Source organism: Colossoma macropomum, unplaced genomic scaffold (assembly GCF_904425465.1).
Source record: "Colossoma macropomum unplaced genomic scaffold, Colossoma_macropomum, whole genome shotgun sequence".
In the NCBI taxonomy this organism is placed as follows: domain Eukaryota; kingdom Metazoa; phylum Chordata; class Actinopteri; order Characiformes; family Serrasalmidae; genus Colossoma; species Colossoma macropomum.
The window spans coordinates 28,790,397-28,816,431 of record NW_023494803.1 but is presented as its reverse complement, the minus strand read 5'-3'; the positions used below and the strand labels follow the sequence as shown (position 1 = coordinate 28,816,431).

Below are 26,035 nucleotides of genomic sequence, written 5' to 3'. Positions count from 1 at the left end.
ATTATTGCCAATAGCAGGTAAACTGAAGGACAATAGAGGTGTCATAATAGATCTCAATATATATCGTCACTGTCAAAAAATTGTAATACCTCCAAAATAATAACTTTACAAGCGAAGACAAAAATGATCTTAAACTTTAATGTAGGTTAATGTAAAGAGCTTTTATTCCAAGTGATTTTGGAGCATTTCTGTTGGTCAACGTATCATGAAAAATTCTACATAAAAAAAATAAATAAAAAAACACCTAAAATAAAATTAAAAATTGACAAGAACAGAGATACATTTGCGTTGGGGGGGGGGATACATCTGTTTTCTATGAATAAAATATAAAAAAAATATTCACACACTTGTTGCCAGGTAAAACGAAGGACAATATGCAATAGTTTGAAAACCCCTGGTCCAATGACGCAACTGGTTGATTTTCTAAGTCAAAATAAGTTCACACATCCTCTACAGGGAACAAACTTATATATGGCATATTATTGCATATTGTACAGCACAATGTCTATTTATTTGTGATATACTGGAAGAATAAAACATACAATATGAAAACTCTTACACAGGCCGCATTTTATGTTTGATTTATAACCAATATGTTAAATTCAGCAAATAAACCGTAACTGTGCAATAAAATGTGTAGATGTCTGTAAAATCTGCAGAGGATGTGTTAACGTAGCTTCACTTTGCTGTTTCATCAACAAAACATTAATTTGACCAGGGTACCTAAACTTTTGTATGCAACTGCAATTGTGATGTAATAGTCTTGTTCATATGGAATCAGTTTCAAATGTGTACATCTGTTCCATATGAATACAGCACATCAATACAATTACTGCAGGGCAATAACTGTGATGTTATATCATAGATGAGGAATCAGTGTATACTTTTGAATCAAGTGTACACTGATTCCATCAAATTACAATTGAAAGCACAAACCCAAAAAATTTATGAACCTGTTTAGACTGCTCATCAGTTCTGTGGAGCCAGGCTGGTGGTGTAAAGGTAGGAAACTGTTCCTGCTTGGATCTGAAATGTCTGTCCCTGGATCTGACCACTGGGGATCTGCTCGCTGGTTTGGCTGATGGAGATGGGCTGGCTGGTTTGGCTGCTGATATGGATGGCTCCGGTGTGGCCCTGGCTATGCTGCTCCCTTGTGAGCTCCACCTCGGCAGCAGGGGGCTCCTGAGCGATAGAAAGCTGTGGGATGGCCTGCTGGATCACCTGTAGCTGCTGAAGGGGCTGTGGGCTAATTTGTAGCTGTTGTGGAGCTCCGTGGTGAACCTGTAGCTGCTCCATAGCTTCCTTGGTCAGCGTGATGACATGCATTTGCTCTGACTGGCCACTGCTCACCTGGCCCTCTACCACACTAATGGTTTGGATCTGGCCACTGGGGTCTAGTCCATCCTGAGTGACCAATGCCAGGTTCTGGACATGCCCTGAAGGCTGGGTGAGGAGAGTGAGGCTGGAGTGGGACTGTTCAGTCGCAGTCAGCTCCTCAGGGGTACCTTCAGTGGTGATGATGCTGATGGCCTGCTTCTGGCCCTGGACCAAGTTGATGTCGTCCACTTCGCTGGTGACAACCAGCTGGATCTCCTGTTCTGGGTGGTACTGCTGCAAATGGAGGATGCTATGCATCTCCTCAGTTTCTGCTGTGGTCTCCACCACGGTTGTTTCAGTTGGCTCTGAAACCAGACGCTCCTTGTTGTGAGTTTTAACATGTGCTTTCAGGTTGTCCAGGCGAGCGAATGACAGACTACACACAGAGCAGGTGAAGGGCTTTTTCCCCGTGTGAGAGGCTACATGACGCCTTCTGGCACTGGGATCAGAGAAGGACTTGTTGCAGATGTTGCACACATAAGGCTTTTCTCCTCTAAACAAAATTTAACCAAGAAAAAACTACATGTCAACACCACCAGTACTGAAAACAGAAATAATCTGTCAGGGTCTAATGAAGACAGAAGACAGTCTACCTGTGGATTCTGATGTGTGTCTGCAGTGTGCTTTTGGCTGTGAAACACTTCCCACAAATCTCACAGGTAAAAGGCTTCTCACCTGCAAAAGCAATTAAACTAGTGTAAATTCTACCTATAAAGACTGACTATATGCCCTTTTTTAAACTGGCATAATGTAACTAAAGGAACTACAAAGTAGTAGCTACTAATGTAGCTAACAAGTAATAAACCACCATTTAACATTTAGCAAACTGCACATCTCAATCATTAAACTTGCCTCAAACCATGCTGAGTTCTTCAGTAATCTCAAATAGTAGGACTGGGAATCAATTCCAAAAAAGAGTCCATTATCTGATTCCAGGGATTTGGGAATCAGGAGTCAACTCCAAAGCTTTGGACTTAATGTCTGAAAAATGTATCCTTTCACAACACATACATCAATAGACTGGCTGTTTTTTTTTCTTTGGACAATCTACTTCTCCAGTGCTAAAACTTCTCCCCTTCCAAGGTTGACACTGGAAACTGAAAAATCAGGTACAGTTTAGCTATTCCCAATTCCCAAGGCAGCTAGCATTAGGTTAATATAGCTAGCATTAACTCTCCAAACCTTGCTAAGGTCAAACGGGTCATAGAATTAAAGTGACATTTTGTGCCCCTGAGGAACAACTGAGGCGGTAGCACTTTAACTTTATATGTCAAGAGACATTTTGAAATGTGAATAAGATTCGTACTATTGGTTACTTAACAACTCTGTTGTTTCTGAGGCAATTAGGCAGTTTGGGTTAAGACTACATGTCACCTTTACCTGTGTGTGTTCTCAGATGCTTCTTCAGTTGTGCTGCGTCCATAAACCTGTGATGACAGTGTGTACATTCAGGCAGTGCTTTGCCTGTATGAACACGGTAATGACTCTTCAACTGCCTCTTTTGACTGTAGGTTTTCCCACACTGATCACAGCTAAAAGATTTCTGTTCTGAAAAAAAAGCCAACATAAACAGAAATGTAGGTATCTATATGACTGTGCATGACTGGGGATTGCAATGACCATGAAAATGCACAGCAATGCCAAAATAGTTTTCCATACCTGCATGCAGATTCATATGCTCCTGCAGGGAGTGTTTGGTGGAAAGAGCTTTAGAGCAAATAGTGCAGACAAAGGGCTTCTCTCCAGTATGCATGCGCTGATGAACCAAAAGTGTGTGTTTTTGTGTGAAGCAGTTCCCACAAATGTGGCACTTGAAAGGTTTCTCACCTGCAAAAGAACCAGTAGTAAATTTACTTTAATATTTTAGTGAGGAACCAAATGAATATACATACACATGAATGAAAGATGCTTCACCTGTGTGGGTTCGCTGATGTATTTTTAAAAACAGATGGTTTTTAAAAACTTTGCCACAGTCATCACAGCATGGCTCTGTAGCTGGGTATTTCCTTTTTCTACCCCTTTTTCCTGGCACTGTTTCTTCATTAATCTCATTTCCTAGCTTGTAGCTTTTTAGTTTCGCCGGCTGCCTGATTTTGCGTTTGCTATGGCGTTGTCTGTCCTCTTTTGGGTCATAGTCAGCATCGTCTGAGTCCCTGGGAAAGGGATTAGAATCAGACAGATGTTCTGCAGTCTCTGGAAAATCTACAGATGAATCCAGTGTCATTTGTTTTGTGGTCTCAGTCTGTGATTCAGCAGGATGTCCGTTCTCCTTTTGGCTCAATTCCTGAACCACTGAACCTGATGTTGGGTTATTTGTGTTCTTCTTTGGCCGCCCTCTTTTGCGCTTCGGATGGATTCCAGCTGTGCTTGTGTCACCACCTCCTCCCTCTGAGTAAGCATCCAGCACTGTGGCTGAGCTGCTCAAGTGAAGTTCTGCATGAGCTTTCACCAAATCACTGATCTCCAGCAAACGTGCCACATCAAGCAGCTGCTCAGTGTTGCTCTCCTCCACAGACACTTGTGCACTGTAGATGAACTCAAGCACAGTTGCAAAGGTCTTCGCAGCCATGCCTTCTAACTTGTAGATGGATTGGCTGGCCTGGTCTTCTGCAGTGAACATTAATGAAAAATACTCGCTGCTTGCAGCCAATAGAGCCTTATGTGCCTTAAAGTGCACGTCCTCCACAACAAGAGTTATGTCGCAAAGTATATCTTTCTTTCTCAATGTGTCAAATTTATTCAGGATGGAGTCCTTATGGGTTTTTGAATGGAACGCCAGGAAATTAGAAGCCTGAGTTTGTGGATGCTCAGACATTCTGCTTTGTATGACCTACAGGTTTAAAACAGGAACAGAGAAGTCAGAATACAGAGATTTGTTTTATTAACAGCTGCAACAGACATTAAACATGTTTGTGCCAATCATATAGTTTGACAGTTTGAACTAAATGGCCTAAAACAATCCACAAATAAAAAATAGTCTCTAAAAAAAGCCTGTTTGTATTATGCATTGTACCTGTCTGTCTTATTTAGGTTTTCCATTTAATTTGTCATGCTTCTGTGGAGTGTTTGTGTATCTAATATATGCTAGGGGTGGGGAATATGATATATTCTACATTATCGTGATAAGTTACATCACATTATGTCACAACATGCTTTTCTGAGTATATTGTGGATATGGTATATGTCCCAATGTCTCTGAGAAAATTAGATGGAAAGTTGTTTATCTTGACAACAAGCATTTACTCATTTATTAAACATAAATGAATAAGCAATATTCTGTGATTTTATGTATGTCAGGGTGTTAGCTTAACCATTTCCAAACCTCTCCTCAGAAAAGTCCAGGAATTACAGTTATCATCCAGCACCTGCTTATTAAATAGCTAAATTAAATCAGGTGTGCTGCTGATGGAATCCATGCCAAGGCTGGAGAGCAGTGAGAACACATGAACCAAACCTGTTTTTCTAAATGTACTTTTTACTGCATTTACGTTTACTTACATTAATTCTAATGTTACATAGCCTTTCTACAGGCTACAATAAAATGCTAATGCTCAAAAGAAAGAGGTGAGACGACTAGAAATATATGACCTGCAATATATGTGCAATATGTGATGTTTTTTAAAAACATTTTAGTAAATATATTTAACTGTGCCATTTTTTTTAATATTTAAATATACGCCAATATATGCACATATGTCCATATATCGAAATATATGCATGTTTTTGATAGTATCAATTTTTAATATTTACATGTACAAACATTACAAACTTGACACATATTTAGAAAGACAGAAACGTATTTCCTTTGCATAAGGGAAAACAGTTAAGTGCTGTCACTGATCAGAATATAATCTAACGGTGAAAAAGAATTAGGAACTAAATGTGGATGACTAACATGGAGTCGTGTAAGAGTATAAAGACTCAGAAAATGTGATCCCGTATTCAGCTCAGAACTAGGCTCTGCTCCAGTCAGTAAGATGGTCTAAGAAGTCTAAGAAGAATTTGATCTTGGCACTGCTAATCAAAGAAGCTTTGTGAATACGCTTTGACGACGTTCTGATGGCTGAGTTACTATCCACTTCTGGCGATTAGCATCCCTTAGGACTGTTGAAAACACAACAACAGCGTGTGATGTTATCAGGACATTGTAGACATGTATTGAGTAGTAACGTTAACCAAACCAAACAGCGGCCATTTCTAACATGAGTACTACAGAGAGATGATTCTGGATTACGTAGGACTCCAAGCAGAGAGTGGATGTTTTCTCTGCACCTATAGGATGTAAGAATCACAGATAAGTTATCCCGCTGTCCTGTGTGCAGCAGCCTGTCCCACTTCCAGCATTGAAAAGGGTCGACTTTTGTAGGATACAGAGCAATGCAGATTTGACTTTAAAAACAAGCGCCATATTAAACGAAGAACAAAAAGCTCCTGTTCTGGACTTTACATTCGCATGTAAATGACACGGTTAGCTACAACTGCTCTATTTCTCCGCATTTATTTTTATACACTTCTATGAGCCTGTAAAGGAAGCCGTACTAACTTTAAATATAAAGCTTTCAGGACCTTACCTCAGAAAAGCTGCAGCAACCCGATAAATATCGCGAGATTTGCAGGAGCTGAGAGGAGATTGGTCAACGGGCGGGGCGAGCTCCATACGGGCAGAACAAGCTTCACTTCATTTCTATGTCATGTCTCGTTAGTGGTTAAAGAGTATCTGCTGCACATACATATATATATATATATATATATATATATATATATATATATATATATATATATATATATATATATATATATATCAATGCCTTTATTGATTATTTATTACCAAACGTCGCAGCTCTGCCTCTCTGTGTTTATGCGTTCAAATTGCCCGCTAAGAACTTCCGGGAACTATCTTAAGTCTGCCTGAATCACGTGACCATCAATCGTATTGAACTTCCGTTGCCGGGACTCTCTTCAGGTCAAAGAGAGACGCGTCTGTCCTCGGTCTAATATATTTAACCAAAATGGAAAGCTTAGCAAGATGTATCTACCCCGCTTATTCATTAGCCTTTCAGAAAAAGGCTACTAAAACTATAAATCAATTGAATTACCACTTTATTTGTAAGTTTGCTCTAACATGTTGAGTTTTTTTTTAATTTTGCAGACAAAGTACAAACAGTAAAGGCAGTGCAGTGTACAGTCATTTACACACCAACCGAGCACAGTCAGCAAATTCAAGTACCAAAATACATTCAGAAGCAGAATAAATAAAAAAATAAATGAATAAAAGGGAAGAAGTAGGGGTGACAATCTCTATAAGCTCTGTCTATTAAACAATATTCATTAATCTTAGTAACTTTTTTGCATTTTTCCTTTTCGTGTGTCTAAGGTTCTGAAGTAGTACATGAGCTCCTTGTGGAATATGTAGAAAGATGTTGTTTTCAGATGCCTTACTTTATGCATACAAAATTTGCCAACAATAAAATAACATTTATGACCATTTCAGAATCTGTGTCTTGGATGGCTTTTCCATATATAATATCCGACTTAGTAAAATCACTTGAACCAAAAATCTTTACATTATTACAAATAGTTTACAAAGTTCAGACAATTTATTTCTAAAACACACATTTGGGTATAGTTATTGAACCAACTCCTAAGAAAATTGTTAGAAAATGTCGCATTTAAAAAAAATCTTTTAAAAGCTGGGTAGTTGTGGGGCAGTTTCTTGAGTCCCAGTTCTACACATTACAAACACAGATTGTGGAACTGCCCTAAACAAGCATTTGAAGCCAAAGCAGAGAAAAAGAAAAGGCGGAGTGGTAAAGCTGGGTAAACCATGCAGTCAGCTGCAGTAGCCTAAAAGCAGGAGACAAAACCAAATTAGATCAAATAAAGCACTAACAGGAAAAAAGAGCAGAGATGAGCACGATTCAAACAAACATCTAAGAATAGCCTCCTACACAGTCTCGATCCAAAACAAAACATTCATTTTAATGATTATGAATTCAATATCTAAAGGTGTTCTACAGAAAAGCATGGCCTCTAATGGTAACCATTAAGCTAATTCCCATTAAAAAACAAAACCGTCAGGTAATCCTAATAGTTCTAATGGTCTTTTTTCATCAGGTAAGAGACAGATGCAGAAGCTTCTTTTGAAAAGTAAGTTTAACATCTTAACTTCAAAAGCATGGCTTTGTTTGGAGTCTGTTAGAGTATTCTCAAAAGAAGAGAAACTGTGAAATTAATGTAGCATTTGTATGTGCATATTTATGTGTACCTGTGTCTACTTTAGCAATATGGAATGTAAAAGCCTGTCATTTAAATGTTTATTTGATGAACATTCCATGGAAACATGAGAGCCATTTTTTCCATTTCAAGGTTAACGTGTCTTGTACATTAGGCTGCTGAATATAGTTGACTTTATTTACAATATTACTAGTAAAATTATATATTTAAACAAAAACTAGGTCAAAAAGGCAAAATAAGAATATTGTAAAATAAAAAAATCGGCTTTTTTGGTAAAACGTACCTGCCAGACGCCATCTCAGAAGACGGTGAGAGGTCCGATAACTCTTATGTGGAATTGTAATACACTGGCCCACTAGGGGGCAGCATCACACTTTGGAAAATAGTGTAGATCATTTTTATACTTGAAGCTTTAAAACGGCGTTGAGACACGTAAAATCCTGCCACTATTACAAGTAAATAAATTTCTCCTGCACATGATAAAAAATTCACGGCTGTACACGTATTAGTTTTACGCCTGTACAGTGATGATATTGCAGTCTGTAGGTGAAAAGTCTTGAGCTGTTTTGGCACTACTGGCCTCCGATCATTTTTTACGTGTGGAGATGGTTTTTACGCGTGCAGGTGATTGTTCATCAGGCGTTTTGAAGTCTTAACAAAATATAAAGAGACTGGGCATCTCACACTGTCCGACTGGTTTTCGCAAATTTTTTGGGCGACTGAAACTTTTAACCCTTTTAGACGTGAATTATGTTCCTGTGATGGAGAAAATAAAACAATAATGTTTTCTTGTCTTGAATACTATAAAAAACAAAGCTCAGTAAAAAAAAATATTATTGTTTTTTATATGTCCACTGCAGTGGACGCTCAGTCTTAACAACTGTAAAGTAATGCTATAAAAACCGATTTAGTTTATTCGATCTAACAGTAGACCAAGGAGAACAACTTTACACAAACTGATCACTGATTAAGTGGTCGTATTTGAAATTTTTTTTTTAAGAACTCATTAAAACCTTTAAAAACACCAAACTTTACTCATGTTGAAGCAGCGCATCATTTTAAACAGTAGCTCCAGTGCTTTCCTTTTTATTGTTTATCCTTGTCTGTAACTGTACGCTGTATGACATACTGTATACTGTTTTCTATATAGTTATTGTCTATATATTTATTTTTTTTAAGAACACCAAACTTTACAATAAAGCAATATTTTTTCACAGATTGCTTTACACACATACAAAAAAATATTCTTCAAGGTTTCTTTGGTAAAGACAATGGTTCTATTTAGAACCATGAACACTCAAAGAACCCTTTGCATGATTAAATGGTTCTTTGCATGGTGAAATGGCTCTTTAGATTGATGGCATCAATGTAGCACCAACAATGTTTTTCTATTTATACGATTGCAAAGAATAATTTAATCATACACAGGGTTCTCTGACTGTTCACGGTTCTAAATAGAACCAATGTGTTTACTAAAGAACCCTTGAAAAAACATCTTCTAAGAGCATAGTCTAGAATGCTCTACATCTTCATCCTCATCGCCAAGCTTTCAATTTCGGAGATGTTTCCACTGTCAGTTAACTGAAGCACTTAAAGTGCTGTGTACTCTGTAGAATGAATATTTTTCATCTTACTATACACTGTATATTATGCAGGATTTGTCTGAATACACTGTCACTGCAAAGAAAAATTTTAGCAGCAGTACTAAAAAGCTAATATGAACAATATACATCAAGACCCACTGTCCACCGTGATGGACAATAAGACTAAAAAAAATGTGTATAAAGTTGCTATATATTGCTATTGAACTTGTTATCTCAGTTTATCACTTAACAACGTAACAAACACATAAAATGACAGCAATGCAATGGGAGGGGCTACGCTGCTGTTTGATTGGCCGTTAAACCTTTTTTCGGATGGACAACAGGTCTCAGTGTTATGTACAGCAAAGCATAACATACAAAGAAGAAAACACATGATGTCCATTGCAATGGCCGCGGGGCCTGAAAGGGTTAAGCTGTTGCTCAACAGAACGGAGCTCACGTGTTCTCTGGTTCCTAGAAGACGCAGGTAAATAAACATGGAGCGGCGCGCTGCTGCTGCTGCTGTTTTTCTGCCGTTTGAGCTGACACAATAAAGACGCAGCAGGTAAACATGTTTAAGTGAGGATCATGGATTTAAAAGTGATCAGTGTGGTATTTTTTAAAAGTTTTAAATGTAAATAAATTCGAGCTCGTGCTTTTAACTCACCTCATTAAAAAGTTTCGCTCCACCCATGAGTGACTTTTCGCCATTTTTCTTTGTTTATTTGCTGTAATTTTCTTCTTTCGTGCTCTCAGTTTTCACTGGCTGTTGCAGCAGTTTACTGTGTCTATGAGGGGAGATGTTTTGTTTATACATAAGTGATAAAGGGATGTAGATTATCTTCCATAATCAAATTTGAGCCTTTTAGCTATTTTGCTTAAGAATATATTTCTTACTCTGAGGAGTAATAGTGCTTTGGTCTGTGTCTCTGTGAGGCTTGTGCTATGGTCCTCGAGAAGGACGCTGTGGCAAGAGATAAGCACTTTATGCCCAACTCTAACCTAACCTACCAGACATGGTGGTGGTCTATGGTACTGGAGCTGGAATTGGTGTTTATCTAACTGGGTGAAAGGAAACCAACCTTCACCAACCTGAGAGCCACTCTTGATGACGTCATTAGGATGCGCATGAGGGGCGCTATTTTTGTTGACTGAATCTCGTCAATGACAATGTGTTTATTAGGGATCTGGACATTTGAGTTCAGTTCTACATAATAATGGTTTTGATACGTAACGATGAATCGGAAATTGTATGTGTAGAGTGTCTATTTTACGTATAATTTAAATAAAGCTAATGTTTTGATGAAGTCTGTGTTAGATGGAGAAGACACCTGCGGGTGCTCTCATCCCCACCTCTCTCTCTCTCTCTCTCTCTCATTTTATTTCATCATGCTGTAGAAAATTATCCAATAGCTTTTTGTGTTTCCGCCCGGTTGCAAAGCCCGGTTCGAAAGTCTGGTTTAAATGGACAAGTAGTTCCAGGACCTGTGCTTCCATGACCAGCTGGTCCTCCTTCTAAGTTAGGTTTAATTTTAGTAATGTGTGGGTTTAATTTTAGTAATAAGTAAGTCAGCTGGCACTGTCAAGAGGGAAGCCAGGTTGGCGTGAGTATAAGGCTTGTTTTACACGTTTTGGTTTGCTGAGCGGGTTCAGTCCCTGGTTGGCATCTGGCATCAGGAAATGCCAACTCCACCGTCCGGGAATGGCACGTACTGGCATGTGCCATTCGCTAAGTGGCACATGGCAGTACGATAACTGGTAACGAGTGCCACTCGCTGCTCACGCCGCTCGGTTTGTGGCTTTCGCCGGTGGCACCGGTCACCCGGAACATCACGTACCAACTGCTCCTGTGAGTAAAGCAGTGACTCTGACAGCAGCTACTCGGCTAGGCTAACTAGCAGCACATCATACACCACCATCGGCCATCAGAACCTGGGAAAAAATGAATGTCGAGTTGAAGACTTTGTACAGATCTATCATTTTGTTGGCTCGCTGGTTCTGAAGTTGGACGGACGATTCTAAGCAAAATGCGCCGCTTTAGCCAAAGACTATGCGATCATAGCAGCTTGAAAACGGACTCTTTCTGGGCTGTTGTTTTCGGCACAGATAACTAAAGAAAACAGCTTGTGTTACAGACGTACTCAAACTAATTACCGAATTATTTGTGATGTGTTATTCGCTGTAAAGACCATTTATCAACGTATTTATTAAACAACACGAGAAACGCAGGCTTGTGATCTAAAATGGGAACGTATTCATGTTGTTAATCTAATGAAGTGCGAGTTGCTACCTATCTAAGTTAGCTCAAGTTTTGCTTAGCTAACGTTAGCAGGCTAGCTAGCTAACAGCTCTGCTGGAAGACTGGTTCGATTCTGGCTAACTTGTAATAAACCATGATGGATTTCAACAATAATTAGTCAAATTTGAGTGAATGGAGTCGACTGAATTTTGCTGGAGTGTCAGAAGAGCAGAAACTAATCTTTTGTGATGTATGTATAAATTAGAAATCCTTAGAGGGAGAGATGTCAAGTGACTGGTGCTGGAGTGAAGGTTAAAATTTTAAAGGGGAACTCCACAGAGTAAAAAAAATCTACATAAATTAAGTGATTGAGTTTTTCATGCTTGAATTTGTATATCAGTGTTCAGCTTTTGTAAATTGAGCATCTGTTGTATAAAATGTGGATTGAGCATTAACATTATGAGAATGTTCATTTATGTATGGTAAGTGGAATAAAGAATTTCATGTTAGCACAAGAAATCACTCCATCACTGACTAGTCAGTTAGACACTGGTCAGTTAGACTAATGTTTCTGAATCTCATGATTGTTAACCATGTAATGTTATCTTCTCTTCTTGCAGTCACCTGCACATTCTTCATCTACCACCAGCATCTTTAAGGTATGGAAGCAACTTTTATTTACCTTTTGTTTTCAACTGGGTTACTGGTTTGTTTTCACTCATTTTTCTGCCAGTGTATTTGCACAAGAAAAGTACTCTGTATGGACAACAGTATTGGGAGATCTACACATTACACCTACAGGAGCTTTTATGACATCCTGTTGTAAATCTATAGACTTTAATATGGAGTTGGGTCCCCCATTTTCAGCTATAACAGCTTCCACTCTTCTGGGAAGGCTTTCTACAAGATTTTGGAGTGTGTTTATGGGAATGCCCATTCACCCAGAAGGGCATTTGTAAGGTCAGACACTGATGTTGGACGAGAGGGCCTGGCTTCCAATTCTAATTCATCCCAAAGGTGTTAGATGGGGGTGATGTCAGGGCTCTGTGAGGGCCAGTCAAGTTCATCCACACCAAACTCACCCAACCATGCCTTTATGGACATTGCTGGGTGCACTTGGACACAGTCATGCTGAAACAGAAAAAGGCCTTCCCCAAACTGTTCCCACAAAGTTGGAAGCACAATGCAGTCAGGCAGATGATGTTCTCCTGCCATTTGCCACACCCAGACTTGTCCATCAGCCAGATACAGAAGTGTGATTCATAACTTCACAGTATACATTTCCAGACTCCAGTGACAGCGTGCTTTACACCATTCCATCTGATACTTGTCATTGTGCTTGGTGATGTAAGGCTTGCATGCAGCTGTGTGGCCATGGAAACCCATGCCATGAAGCTCCTGGCGCACAGTTTTTGTGCTGATATTTATGCCAGAAGAAGTTTGGAACTGCAGTTATTGATTCAACAGAGTGATGGTGACTTTTATGCACTATGCGCCTCAGCACTCAGCAACCCCACTCTGTAACTTTACGTGGTCTGACACTTCAAGGCTGAGTTGCTGTGGTTCCTAAACACTTCCACCTTTCAAAAATACCACTCACAGTTGATCGTGGAAAATCTAGGAGGGCAGAAATTTCATGAACTGACTGTTGCAATGGTGGCATTTTATTACAGAACCATGCTTGAATTCAGTGAGCTCTTTAGAGCGGCCCATTCTTTCACAAATGTTTGTTAAGGCAGACTGCATGGCTAGGTGCTTGATTTTATACACCTGTGGCACTGGCATTGAAACATTTGAATTCAACTTTTGTGGAAGATTATGGTAAAATAAGAAGGTTGTCATATGATGAATTATTTTGACCATGGAGGTTAATGAGATAAACATGAACTAAAAAAGGAAAGTTCCATTTTGATTTCAGGTTGACTTTAAATTAATTTCATCAAACAATTGTAAGTAAAAGCACTGAGAATTGTTGCAGTCCTATTGCTTTGATGAATCTGTTATGGAGGGCTGTGTGGCTGTAGACATTAGAGTTAACTGTTCATGTCTATAGTCACTTAGATCTCCTTATTGGAAAGTATTCATCAAAATCACACAATAAGAAGCTGACTTCAGCGTGCGGTCAGGAGGAGTGGAGTATTTTGTACAGTTCATCTGTGGGTAAAATAAAGCTACAAGCAACACCATTAACACTTAAATCGGGGTTAACAGTTACACAAACGACAGGTAAACATAAATAACTAAACATGCCATGCAGTTGCAGTGAGCTGCAATGACTTCTCTGTCTTGGTTCGCGATGTTCAGCGTCTTCAGTGGCGTTTCCCGACCTTTGAGAGTGGTTAACCTACAAGTAAACAACCACAACATTGATGTTGAGAAGCACTGTGGAGTTGAATGTTTGTTGCTAGGTTAATCCAAAGGACAATAAAAGAAAATCAAACAACAGTCATTGTGGAGCACCTTGGTACCAAGATTGTTGGTGCAATGAGTAGAAGCGTGGCTGGTGAACAAGGCTGCTTATATCCACTGCCTCAATAGCCGGCAAGTCTTTACATTCGGGTTAAAACCCACTCCTCTTCAAAACATAAGGATCACACCCAGTGTACGCTGTAATTTTCTGTTTGTACCTTTCTCTCATAATATCGTCCATTCTACTTTTCACTTGCTGCCCTCCAGCTGGAATTTGTGTCATTGCAGTCATGTGACAGTAGAAAGCATATTAGACATTATAGTCCATCTGTTTCTCTGCATAATTTGTTCACCTGTTTACTCAATTCATCAATGATCAGGACCACAGAGCAGGTATTATTTGGGTGGTGGGTGTTGGTTTATGTTATGCTGGTGTGAGTGGATCAGACACAGCAGTGCTGCTGGAGTTTTTAAACACTGTCCACTCTATTAAACACTGCTGCCTTGTTAGTTTTTGCAGATGTAAAGTTAGAAACATAAGCTCATTGGTTAATGGTCATCAGTGGTCACAGGACGCTGCTCTCAGGACGCTGTTGGCTGGTTGTTTTTGGTTGGTGGACCAGCAGTGACACTGAGGTGTTTAAAAACTCCGGCAGCACTGCTGTGTCTGATCCACTCATACCAGCACAACACACAGTAACATGCCACCATCACATCAGTGTCACTGCAGTGCTGAGAATGATCCAACACAAAAATAATACCTGCTCTGTGGTGGTCCTGTGAGGGTCCTGACCATTGAAGAACAGAGTAAAAGCGGGTAACAGAGTATGCAGAGAAACAGATGGACTGCAGTCTATAATTGTAGAGCTAGAAAGGGCACCTATATGGTAAGTGGACTTGGTTAAATGGAAAATGAACATAAATAGAAGGTAGCTGTAAATAATAATGTGGTCAGCGAGTGTATACAGCAAGCACTGCTGTACTGCCTACACCAGGTTAGTTTGTATTTTTCTTTAACACCTATTTAGTGGTATATGGTCACTGTTTCTGTTTCTAGTGTACTTGCTATTCCACCCATTTTGCCTGTGTTCTGTATATTTCTGTAAGACAGTTAAAGCAATTATTTCCAAATTATTTCTAGTGTTGTCATCGAAATTCATGCAAGCATACAGGTGAAAACAGATGAGCTTTAAGAACTGGAGAATTTACAAGCCATGATACAGTACGTACTGGCTTAATACATGATAATGCACATTAAAACTCTGAGTATTGATTTTTCGGCTGTGTTCAGCTATGTTGTACTGTCTTCACTGGGGATTGGATCAATTAGTTTTCTTTTATGGTAGTTTGCATTATCTGTTATGAATAAATGTGAACGTTAAGCTACATCTGAACAAATGCTATGCTTTTGATTCAGATACTTGTGGTTAATAGAGATTTAGACATGTACAGAAAAATATTTGGAAGTGAATGAAGTGAGTATGTTTTGCTATCTGGGCAGGGGAGTCTTAAATATCACAGTGTATGATATTTGTCCCAGATGTGAGCCGAGTAATTGTACTGCAGTCAATCCTAAATCCAAACCGAGGCCGAGCTGAGTGACGCAGCAGGCGGTATTCGGCCGTGGGCCGATTTAATAAATGTCGGTATGTATTTCTTGCCCGGATGTGAGCCAAACATTTGGGACAGAACTAGGCCTAGATTCAAACTGAGTTTGTATTGTTTATATCAATGTTGTTTCACTTTTCAAAATCAAAACAAAATTCAACGGTGACTCAGCCGTGAATAAACGTTGAAAATGCCAGCAGGCTACTGATGCAGGTGCCGTTCACTAAGTGGCACATGGCAATACGGGCCATTTCTGGATGGTGGAGTTGCCATTTCCTGCTGCCAGATGCCAATCAGGTACTGAACCTTTGTTGGTTAGCGGGAGCATAAAGCTTGTGTTATGAGGCTGGAGTTACTTATTTGCAGCTTCTGATTCGTTTGTCTATGGAGCCCCGCTGGTGACATCCTGTATAAATGAAAATAATGTGTGGGAACAAGATCCTAATGCGTGGCCATGACTTGGTAAGGCATGATATAATTTCAAAATTTCTAAGTTAGATTTCAGGCTAATCTAGATTTTATCTGATTTGGCACAATGAGCAATAGTGCATAAAAGTAAATGAATAACAAGCTGAAATTGCAGAGGGATTTATTCACATGGGGTGAGACCAATGACATATTCCAGAGAAACCAGTCTCCCACTGTAAGGAAAACCTGGTTTTAGTCTGGCCCAAGCTGATTTAATATTTATAAAATGTCTGACAACATGGCATATTGAGCTGTAATGCACACAGGAAAACGGACAGGAAGCTGAATTTCTAGGTGGATGTCGAAGGCCTTTTTCACGTCGGGCCAGAGAAATTATATATCACAGATAGAAACCCAGTCCCCCACTATGAGGAAAACCTGCTTTTAGCCTGGCCCAAGCTGATTGAATAGATTAAAATACCTGTTATCAAAAAGCATCAAAATGATCTTCTGATATACAGTTAGTTCCATAGTTCAATAGTACTTTGAAAACTCTTTTTATGTGTTGTGCACTACTCGTTGTGTATAACATTGTCTTTCATAGTTACCTGTGTACCATAGATTTTGTATTTTAGTTGGAAGCATAAAACAATAATAGCAATTTAATATACAGCCAAGCACTAACTTGCTGTCATTAAAAGGCTGTATAACTGTTGCCATTATTCAGTGTTGAAATGGCCTTAAATTAGCTGAAGAATGCATACAGATTTGAGAGAGAGACAGACAGAGAGAGAGAACCAAATACAAAAATGAGATGACACTTGCCCAACTGGCATGATTCTCTAAAATCATCACATTGTCCAGTAGTTTAGTGCTGGGCTCCTGTGTATGGCCTGAGAAGAGTACTAAGGGTAGTGGGAGTTTTGTCTGTGTGTATAATTTTGGTTTAAAAAAAAAGAAAGAAATATTATGAGTGGTCATATTTGTGTTAATAATAATATGTTATATTTTACTTTCTTAGTCACTGTTGCTTCTTTATGTAATTAAAAACGTATCTTTGCTAAGTTTTTCAGTGCTTGGTTTTGTTTGGCTAGAGATCATTCTGGTGTAGTTCATATTTTCATGTGTCTAAAAGGACAAAGCCCCTACATATTAAATACTTTTGGATGGAGTTACATTCACGTTTTGCTGTTTTGGTTTCAATTACTGGATTTTTGTGCTGCGTTTTGTGCATCATCAGGACCCTCAGAAAATACGGTCTCTGCATGAGTTTGGAACTGTTTTCAGGACCCTCAGAAGCAGGGGTCTCCACAGGAGTTTGAAAAACCTCAGCTCCCTTGCATGAGCCTGCAGATTGCTGTTGCTGTGCACCTCATTTATTTGCACCTATTTAGGTGCAGCAGATAAACCATTGATGACCGTTGGAAAGTTAATCTTTGTACTGCATCATCCATGTGGAAATAAGGACTGATGTGCTGTGACTGAGGTTACAGTGCATGTCAAGGACATTTATTATGGATCTGGAGGAGTGGAGCTGTCGGAGAGGCTGTTTCTTTCTCCTCCTGCTTCCTTAATCGTGTTATGACCTCCAGGCTGGTGCTCTTGTGTGGAGTGCTGCAGTTTAAACAGAACACAAAGAGAGCACTGGAGCCCAGCCTGCCTGATGACATCATGGAGCTTTAACCCCTAAGCCTTAGTGATGAGACTCACTCACTGAGACTCTAACAGTGTTTTCACATATAGTTCGTTTTAAAAGAACCGAACCGAGTTCTGCTAAAGTGAACATGGAAGGGAACCAACTGCAAATGACCTCAGTTCGTTTTGTGTTCACAATAGCCACGTTTACATGCAGCCTGATAATCCGTTAATAATCCGACTAATAGCTCAATCGGAATAGAATACGTCCATGTAAACACCTCAATCGGAATAGTCTAATCCGATTGAGGCCATTCGGAATACAATTTCTATCCGATTAAACGAGGTGGGTAAACTTTTAAATAATCCGTTAAATAGAAGAATAATAGCCATGTAAACGCCTGAATCCGATTACATTCCAATCGGTACGTGTAAGTATGTTCTGCGCATGTGCGTCGCGTCACGGCGAAAGTTTACACCGCTCAACATGGCGGAGCAGAAACTGGTCTGGACCTCACGTGATGTTCGCTGTCATGGTAACGTTTACTCTAAGCGCTACTCCACGCACGCGCGTCATTTTGCATCGGATTACTTGTAGTGAGCATGTAAACGAAGGTTTTCCATCAGATTGTTGAATAGAGTGCATATAAACACCTCAGTCTACATCTGTAATCGGATTGTATTCAATCGGATTGGCAAAAATCGTTGCATGTAAACATAGCCAATGTAAGTGAACTCTAAAGAGGACTCAGTTTTCTTTCTGGTCCTTTGGGATCTCAGACCACTTCTTGTTCAGACCCCAACTCGAACCCCTTTCACAGCTGTATGTGCGCGCAGTGTTCGCAAAATGGGCCGCGTTCTCTGATAAATCCGTTCTATCAGGTGACGAGAAGAACCACCAGACCCGCCTGCTGCTCTCCTATTGGCCGCGCTGAAACGACTGGACGAAGTGCATCGCGCAAAATTGGAAACACGGCCCTGCGGGTCTGCCGTGGTGGGCTCCGTGTTCGGCTGTGCTCCTCACTGAAGCTGCACCCGGCGAATTTTCATTCATTCAGCGTTCAGAGTGAAAGCAGCTGAGAACTGCGCTGCGTGCCCAGCTCGAGCCTTTGACGCGGTAAAATCACGCGAGCTCTCGTATCTGATCGCTTTAATAAGTCAGCGCTGCTGTCACGAACAGGCTTTATCCTGCGTAGAACCTCATAATGATCCTCGGTCTGTTTACCTGCTGAAGTGAAGACTGGCTGTGAGTACGGCGAGCATCGAGGTCTTCATCATGAAGCAGAGCTAAAGCGGACTGGGGCCGTTTTGTGTTCACAATGCACAAATTAATCGAACCACAAAACGAACTACAAACGAACCGAACTGAGACCACCTCGAGAGGTGGTCTCAGTTCGGTTCGTTTTTGGGGCCGTTTAGAGGGGTCTGAGTTCGTTTGGCGTGTTCACATGACTCAGCGGTCTGAGTCCAGTTCAGACGCTGAAACGGCCCAAGTGTGAAAACGCCCTAAGGTAAAACTATTTTGAAAAGGTTCATGTCATTGGAGCTGTTTTGGTTTCCCTAATGTAGTATATTTAAAAAAAAGAAGAAGAAAAAAGTATTGTGCTAAACTTCAAATCTGGTGGTGACTCACAATGATTGCTAGTTTATCTGTTTAAAAGAAAAAACGGTGGTTTATGCTTCGCCTCTTTTTGTGTTTCTACTTTTTCATGTTCCTGTCATCCTAAAAACATTTTTTAAAATTAAATTTTACAATCTGTTTTACTTTTGAAGTTTAATGTGTGGTCTTCTCTTCTTAGTTTTTGAGGTATATTGCATCACAGAAATTATGAATACATTTCTACATTTTCATTTCAGTCATGCTGTGGTAAATGACCCTACAGTGAACATGCAGGAAATACTTTTAAGAAGCTTCAGAAGCTGAAGTCTGGTTTGCAGTACTTAAGAATCTCGAACTGTTCCTTTGATTTAAGTGACATGAGGCAAACATATTGTTTACATGGCTTTACTCACTCAAATACTACTTTATTGCTGAAATTTGAGTTTCTCATTATCAAAGCCTTACTTGATCTACACTAGTAAATGTGAGGAATGATGGATTATATGTCATTTATGACATAGTTTATACGTTAAGACAATAATTCCAAAGATTATAGCTGTTTCACAACTATAAAGAACATTTACTTTTGCCTGTAGTCTTGTTCTATTGTAAGCTTTTGGCTGAATCCTAAATATGTTACAGCACCACTCTTGGGCTGAATGGACAGTGTGATCTTTGAGCCTTTATCGCAAGGTCCATTTCTATCCTTGATTAAAAATTAACTTGTAAATGCTCAAGACTCTTTGTTAAAAAATGTTCTAAGCTTTAGAACATTCATGATTAATGAGTTTTACTTTAACAGGGTATGGGTTGGTGCCTGTAGCATATGAATGGTACCCTAACTGTTTTATTCATTGTCTCAGTGAAGTTGTAGGATGAACACTGTGAAAGTGGCAGTTGTTGGAGCAGGTGTGATTGGGCTGTCTACAGCAGTGTGTCTAGCTGAGGCTCTCCCGTACTGCTCTGTGAATATACTGGCTGAGAAGTTCTCTCCAGACACCACTAGTGATGGAGCAGCTGGAATCCTTATGCCTAAGGTGTTTCCAGGTGGGGAAGATTGTCAATAATTGTTATATTACGATATTACGAGGAGGAGGAGTGGCCTGCATTTATAATAGTGACTTTATCTGCAAAAGTACCTCTATTGGTGAATTCATGTCTTTTGAGTATGTTGCAATCAACCTTTTTAATGATACACCTGTGTTAATAATTGTAATATACAGACCTCCGAAGCAAAATAGTACATTTTTGTCAGAAATTGCGGAATTATTATCAGTAGTGTCCACAAACTATGATAAGATTCTTCTGTCTGGGGACTTTAACTTACATATCGATAGTCCTTCAGATAGTAATGCATTAGAATTCTTTAGACTTTTGATTTGAAGCAGCACGTGGGCAGCTCTACCCACAAGCTAGGTCACATTTTAGATCTGGTCATCACTAAAGGTTTAAAAACAAAGGTGTCCAAAATCTCGGATGTTTTCTTATCAGATCACTTCTGTATTTTCTTTCAAATCAATTTAGAAGTAAAGAAGAAAGTACCTGAAAGTTACTTTAAAACATGTTACATAGACTCAGAAACAGTTGAAAAGTTTAAAACTGTTTTTAATAGTTCAGCGAATACAGATACGATTCCATCCTGTAATGATCTAGTCTCCAATCTAAGTGCTAGATTACGGGAAGGCCTTGACCTTCTCGCCCCTATAAAAAGGAAGAAAAGCTCGCGCACCCCTTAAAACTCTATGGATGAATGCGGAAACATGCCAGCTTAAGAGAAATTGTCGTAAATCAGAGCGCTTATGGAGGAAAACTAAACTGCAGGAACACTATGATTTTCAGTCTATAATAATGCTATGAAAATATCCAGACAGTCATATCTCTCTAGTGTAATCAATAGACACAAAAATAATACCAAAATCCTTTTTTCCACTATAGACCGACTAATTAACCCTAACTTCTCTGCTAGTGCGTTTAATGATGATTTATCTTCTAATATCGGTGAAGAGTTCGCAATTCATTTCCAAAATAAAATAGACCTGATACGACAGGGTGTAGCTCAGCAGACGCAAACAAGCTCCTATAATGTTCCTGATAGGTCACCTACATCAGTAATGACATCTTTCTCTGTTATCAACTATGAGGAGCTCACAACTATTTTAAACAAACTAAGCTCATCCACATGTGATATTGACCCTGTTCCTACTTCATTCCTTAAGATGGTTTTTGATTGTATTCATAATGATGTTTTAACTATTGTAAATTGTTCTCTGTCAACAGGTGTTTTTCCAGATGCTTTGAAAACTGCCCTGGTGAAGCCTGTGCCAAAAAAGAGTAGCTTGGATCCTTCCATACTAAATAATTTTAGACCGATTTCAAACCTACCTTTTCTAAGTAAAGTCGCTTTCAAACAAATAAATACGCGTCTAATATCAAACAATTTATATGTGAAGTTTCAGTCAGGTTTTCGTTCTAACCATAGTACAGAGACAGCATTGATTTGTGTTATGAATGACCTCAGGCACAGCGCTGATGCACAAAATCCTTCTATCTTGGTTTTATTAGATCTTAGTGCAGCTTTTGATACCGTTGACCACAAGATTTTACTCCAGCGTCTTGAATACTGGGTCGGCCTCTCAGGCACAGTTTTAGAATGGTTTAAATCATATTTAAGTAATAGGCAGTTCATGGTTTCATTTGGAAATCATTCATCAAAACGATTTGCCGTTTCTTGTGGAGTCCCCCAAGGTTCAGTCTTAGGGCCTTTGTTTTTCTCTTTGTACATGCTACCTCTAGGTGATGTTATTAGGAAACATAATATAAATTTTCATAGCTATGCTGACGACACCCAGTTATACATTTCTATTCCTTCTGGATCAAGACTCTGTAGACAGACTAACCAGCTGTGTGTCAGATATTTCTCAGTGGATGTCGCAAAATTTTCTACAATTAAATCATGAAAAAACTGAATTACTGATTGTTGGGACAGAAACTCAGAGAAAAATGATTTTTGAGAAACTTGGTTCTTTAGCTTCATCTACCAAACCTGAAGTACAAAACCTTAGACTCTGAGCTCTGTTTTACCCCACATGTAAACACGGTCACTAAAGTAGCTTTTTATCATTTAAGAAATATCGCTAAAGTTCTGCCTTTTCTATCTCAGAGCGACGCAGAGAAACTAGTTCATGCATTTGTTACAAGCAGACTTGACTACTGTAATGCTCTTCTTGCTGGACTTCCTAAGAAAACTACACATCCCTTACAACTTGTACAAAATGCAGCAGCGCGCATCCTATCAAAAACAAAAAAGAGAGATCACATCACTCCCGTTTTGAAAGAACTGCACTGGCTGCCTGTATCATTCAGGATAGATTTCAAGGTTCTGCTACTAGTCTTTAAAGCTCAAAACAACCTAGCACCTACTTACATCACAGAGTGTCTGTCTGTTTATGTTCCGGTACGTAATCTAAGATCTGCAGATTGTGGCCTTCTACAGATACCCTCTGTAAAATACAGAAAACATGGAGAGGCCTCTTTCAGTTATTATGCTTCTAAACTGTGGAACTCAATTCCACCTTTTATTAGACAGTCAAGCTCAGTGCTCACTTTTAAGAAGCACCTAAAAACGTATCTCTTTAAATTAGCATTTAACTAAAACTGAATGTCTCGTGGTGTTTATCTTGTGATTTAATCTTCTTCATTTTCTTCTGATTCTAATTAAGTACTAATGATCTTTTCTATAACTATGTTTTATCACCTGTCTGTAAAGCACTTTGAGCTGCCACCGGCATGAAAAGTGCTATAGAAATAAAATTATTACTATTATTATTATTATTATTATTATATATGCAACAAAACTGTTCATAATTCGGGGTTTAGTGATCATAGCATTTCTTCATTAAATTCTAGTGTATGACCATATGTGCAGCTGTGAGAAGTTTAAGAAATGAGTGGTTCAAAGCAGCTGTAGATTTCTTAAACTTTCTTAAAATGACATTAAAAAAATTCTTTAAAGATCATTGTACTGAATATACTAAACTAGACACTTATTTTCATGCATTTTTTCCACATAAAGTTTCCAAAAGCTGCTTTTTAAAACTCTCAAAAGTAACAAAACAATGTAGGCATGATCTTTTGCTAATTTATGCACATGTACATATGATATACCTTTTTTAACTTTTTAACCTGCTGTGATTATGCAGTACCTGACAAAAATTACTCTGACAGGCAAAAAAATTTTTTTTTTTCTTTAAATATTTTCTCCAAGTACTTCTTTCAGTATCTGCTAATAACGAAATAAATTGTGTGTGGCAGAAGCTCGCTGGTTTGCTCCCCTGAGCTGACAGTACATGGCTGAAGTGCCCGTGAGCGAGGCACCTAACCCCCAACTGCTCCCCGGGCTGCCCACTGCTCTGGGCAAGTGTGCTCACTGCCCCTTAGTATGTGTGCATTCACTAGTGTGTATGTGGTGTTTCACTGCATGGATGGGTCCAAATGCAGAGGTGAAATTTCCCCGTTGTGGGACTACTACGGGACACTTAATATTACAGAGGCAAATGTAGTGTTAGTCTTGCCCAATAACTTAGCAGTATGGTACTTATCTGTATTCTTGCCTTGACCAAACGTACTCTCCCCTACACAATGAAGCGGTATAAATATTTGTCTTTCCCTGGTTGACCAACAGATATCCCTGTGGAACGCCAGCGGCGTTGGTTCAAACAGACATTTGATCATCTGCTGTCTATTGTTGAATCACCTGAAGCCCCAGAAGCAGGAGTGTACCTGAGCTCAGGGTACTGTATAAGCCTACAGTATGAACTTATTATGTGTCAAAAGCACATACTAAGTAAAAATATTGTGATACAAAAATTAAATTCCTAAAAATTAAAATTAAAAATGTTTTTATTTAAATACTGATAATTGCATATAGTATAAATGACTCTAATCTCTGACGATTGCTTTTTTTTAAGATACCACATATTCAAAGAAGTGCCTACTGATCCAAACCCCTACTGGACCGATTTCGTGTTTGGATTCCGCACCATGACAGTTCATGAGATGAAGAGATTCCCAAAGCATACCTTTGGCCAAGCTTTCACAACAATAAAATGTGAGTGTTCCAGATACCTGCCATGGCTGGAGAAAAGGTAAATTATTTCCCCTTTAAATGCTATTATTCAAAGAAGAAAAAAAGCCAAGCAATTGACATACTTTAGTAGTATAGTACATTGTTCAGTGGCTGTGGCAATTCCCAAACTATACCCAGTCTGTTATATTTAACAGGTTTAGGAAAGCTGGTGGTCAGATTAAATGTGAGAAGGTGACTGACCTTCAGCAGCTCATCTCACACTATGATGTCATTGTGAACTGCTCAGGACTTGGTTCACATCACTTGGTGGGAGATGAGAAGGTCTACCCAGTGCGGGGGCAGATTCTCAAGGTTCATGCTACTTGGCTGAAGAACTTCATTCGGGATGGAGATGGAAACACCTACATCTACCCTGGCATTGACCATGTCACTCTAGGGGGTACTCGGCAGAAGGATGACTGGAGGCTGGAGGTGGATAAGGGAGACAGCAAGGGCATCATGGAGCGCTGCAGTCAGCTGGAGCCGTCCCTGCAGAAGGCTCAGGTGTTAGAGGAGTGGGTGGGTCTAAGGCCTGGCAGGAGGAACCTGCGTGTGGAGAAGGAGTGGCTGCAGGCTCAGGACCGCCAGGTGCTACTTGTGCATAACTATGGCCATGGTGGCTGTGGTATTAGTCTCAGCTGGGGCTCCGCGCTGGACACAGTTGGGTTGGTGAGGAAGAGTCTGCATGAGAAGCCACTTCGTGCAAAACTGTGAACGTACTAGTAGAATGCACAGTAGTTCTGCACGTTAGTCTCTAATGTCACTATGCAATGACTGGTTATTTCATTTTCCATTTGTCTTCTTAATGGCCTTAATGGTTTAAGCTACATCGTGATTGATGTTGAGAAAACTATGAAGGTAGGGAAAGGAGAAAAAAAAAACACCTATTTTCACCTTTACCTGTTTAGGGTGGAAGTATGTTAAACTTATCTCAAAATAATGAGTTACTTTCTCAACATTTTGACATATCTCAGAATAATGACTTGTTTTATTGTGACAGAACTTTGCCTTAAGTGTCTTGAAATAATGATTTATTTATCTCTAAGTCTCTAATTAATTATTTATTTTCTGAAGATTCTGACATAGTATCTTAGGGTAATGACTTAATTTAATGAAATAGTATCTCAGTAATGACTTATTTCCTCAAAATTGTGATTTCTCTTTAAATTTTCAGGCATTAAGATGGACTTGACATTTTTGTCGTTATTTCAACATAGCAAATCAATTATATTTTGAGAGAAGTCATAGTTCAACACAGTAACTAAAAATTTTGAACAAAGTCTTTTTAATTTGAATCGGAAAGTCAGAAACAGAGAAAGTGAAGAAAAGAATGTAGGCACAATTTTTTTTCTCCTGTACCTGGATGGAATGGGCTGAAGTAGAAAAAGACAATTATTTTCAAATGAGCTATTTCTGGTTTGTTTTATATTGATCTGTGTACATTTTTACATTGTTATCAATTTACAAATACAAATCACATTAACATACTAATTACATAGTGTCATACATATTTGTTGTACGTACATTTTTATTCCACTTTTTTGTAACATTACAGGCCTTAACACATTTGACTTGGCATAAATATCAGAAATGTCATAATAAATTGGTACACACAGTTATGTGTATTCTCAATCTCAATTTCCAAGTACAGATCATTCCAACATATTAATTACATATTTATGAAAAGAGCTTTGAGGCAATTCATGCAGACAAAGGGCTTCTTTCCAGAGTGGTGATGAACCAAAAGTCACCACAGTGTGGCTGGGTATTTCCGTTTTTTTTTTTCCTCTCTTTCTATTTGTTCTTCTTTGGTTGCC

General features: G+C 39.1%; 2 protein-coding genes across 15 annotated transcripts; one reads left to right on the top strand and one right to left on the bottom strand.

Moving 5' to 3' along the window:
• Nucleotides 1–283: 283 nt before the first annotated feature.
• Nucleotides 284–10,241, bottom strand: zbtb24 (zinc finger and BTB domain containing 24). Of its 2 annotated transcripts, XM_036592773.1 has the most exons (7): nucleotides 10,092–10,241; nucleotides 9,862–9,982; nucleotides 3,292–4,207; nucleotides 3,037–3,204; nucleotides 2,758–2,925; nucleotides 1,971–2,052; nucleotides 284–1,870 (listed from the first exon to the last, which is right to left on the bottom strand). In XM_036592773.1, exons 2-7 carry the CDS (start codon nucleotides 9,886–9,888, stop codon nucleotides 970–972), a joined length of 2,262 nt encoding a protein of 753 aa, XP_036448666.1. In that variant the 5' UTR covers nucleotides 9,889–9,982; nucleotides 10,092–10,241; the 3' UTR covers nucleotides 284–969. The 2 variants fall into 2 exon arrangements, with proteins under 2 accessions (XP_036448666.1, XP_036448667.1); XM_036592774.1 differs by lacking the exons at nucleotides 9,862–9,982; nucleotides 10,092–10,241 and adding an exon at nucleotides 5,949–5,977.
• On the top strand, nucleotides 9,538–25,833 carry ddo (D-aspartate oxidase). 13 transcript variants are annotated; one of them, XM_036592779.1, is made up of 6 exons: nucleotides 9,538–9,681; nucleotides 12,054–12,092; nucleotides 19,957–20,140; nucleotides 23,775–23,883; nucleotides 24,061–24,237; nucleotides 24,374–25,833. In XM_036592779.1, exons 3-6 carry the CDS (start codon nucleotides 19,969–19,971, stop codon nucleotides 24,930–24,932), a joined length of 1,017 nt encoding a protein of 338 aa, XP_036448672.1. In that variant the 5' UTR covers nucleotides 9,538–9,681; nucleotides 12,054–12,092; nucleotides 19,957–19,968; the 3' UTR covers nucleotides 24,933–25,833. The 13 variants fall into 13 exon arrangements, with proteins under 13 accessions (XP_036448672.1, XP_036448670.1, XP_036448682.1 ...); XM_036592777.1 differs by having other exon boundaries at nucleotides 9,542–9,681; nucleotides 19,962–20,140; XM_036592783.1 differs by having other exon boundaries at nucleotides 9,654–9,759; nucleotides 19,962–20,140.
• Nucleotides 25,834–26,035: the final 202 nt, after the last annotated feature.

What these genes read in the sequence shown, in the direction of transcription:
- ddo (XM_036592777.1), top strand. Translation starts at nt 9,587, where the DNA reads ATGATGTCCATTGCAATGGCCGCGGGGCCTGAAAGGGTTAAGCTGTTG. An exon ending in TATGCCTAAGGTGTTTCCAG is followed by an intron (nt 20,141 to 23,774) that starts GTGGGGAAGATT and finishes GTTGACCAACAG; the next exon opens with ATATCCCTGTGGAACGCCAG. An exon ending in GGAGTGTACCTGAGCTCAGG is followed by an intron (nt 23,884 to 24,060) that starts GTACTGTATAAG and finishes CTTTTTTTTAAG; the next exon opens with ATACCACATATTCAAAGAAG.
- zbtb24 (XM_036592773.1), bottom strand. Translation starts at nt 9,888, where the DNA reads ATGGGTGGAGCGAAACTTTTTAATGAG. An exon ending in GCATCTGAGAACACACACAG is followed by an intron (nt 2,053 to 2,757) that starts GTAAAGGTGACA and finishes TTGCTTTTGCAG; the next exon opens with GTGAGAAGCCTTTTACCTGT. An exon ending in ACACACATCAGAATCCACAG is followed by an intron (nt 1,871 to 1,970) that starts GTAGACTGTCTT and finishes AATTTTGTTTAG; the next exon opens with AGGAGAAAAGCCTTATGTGT.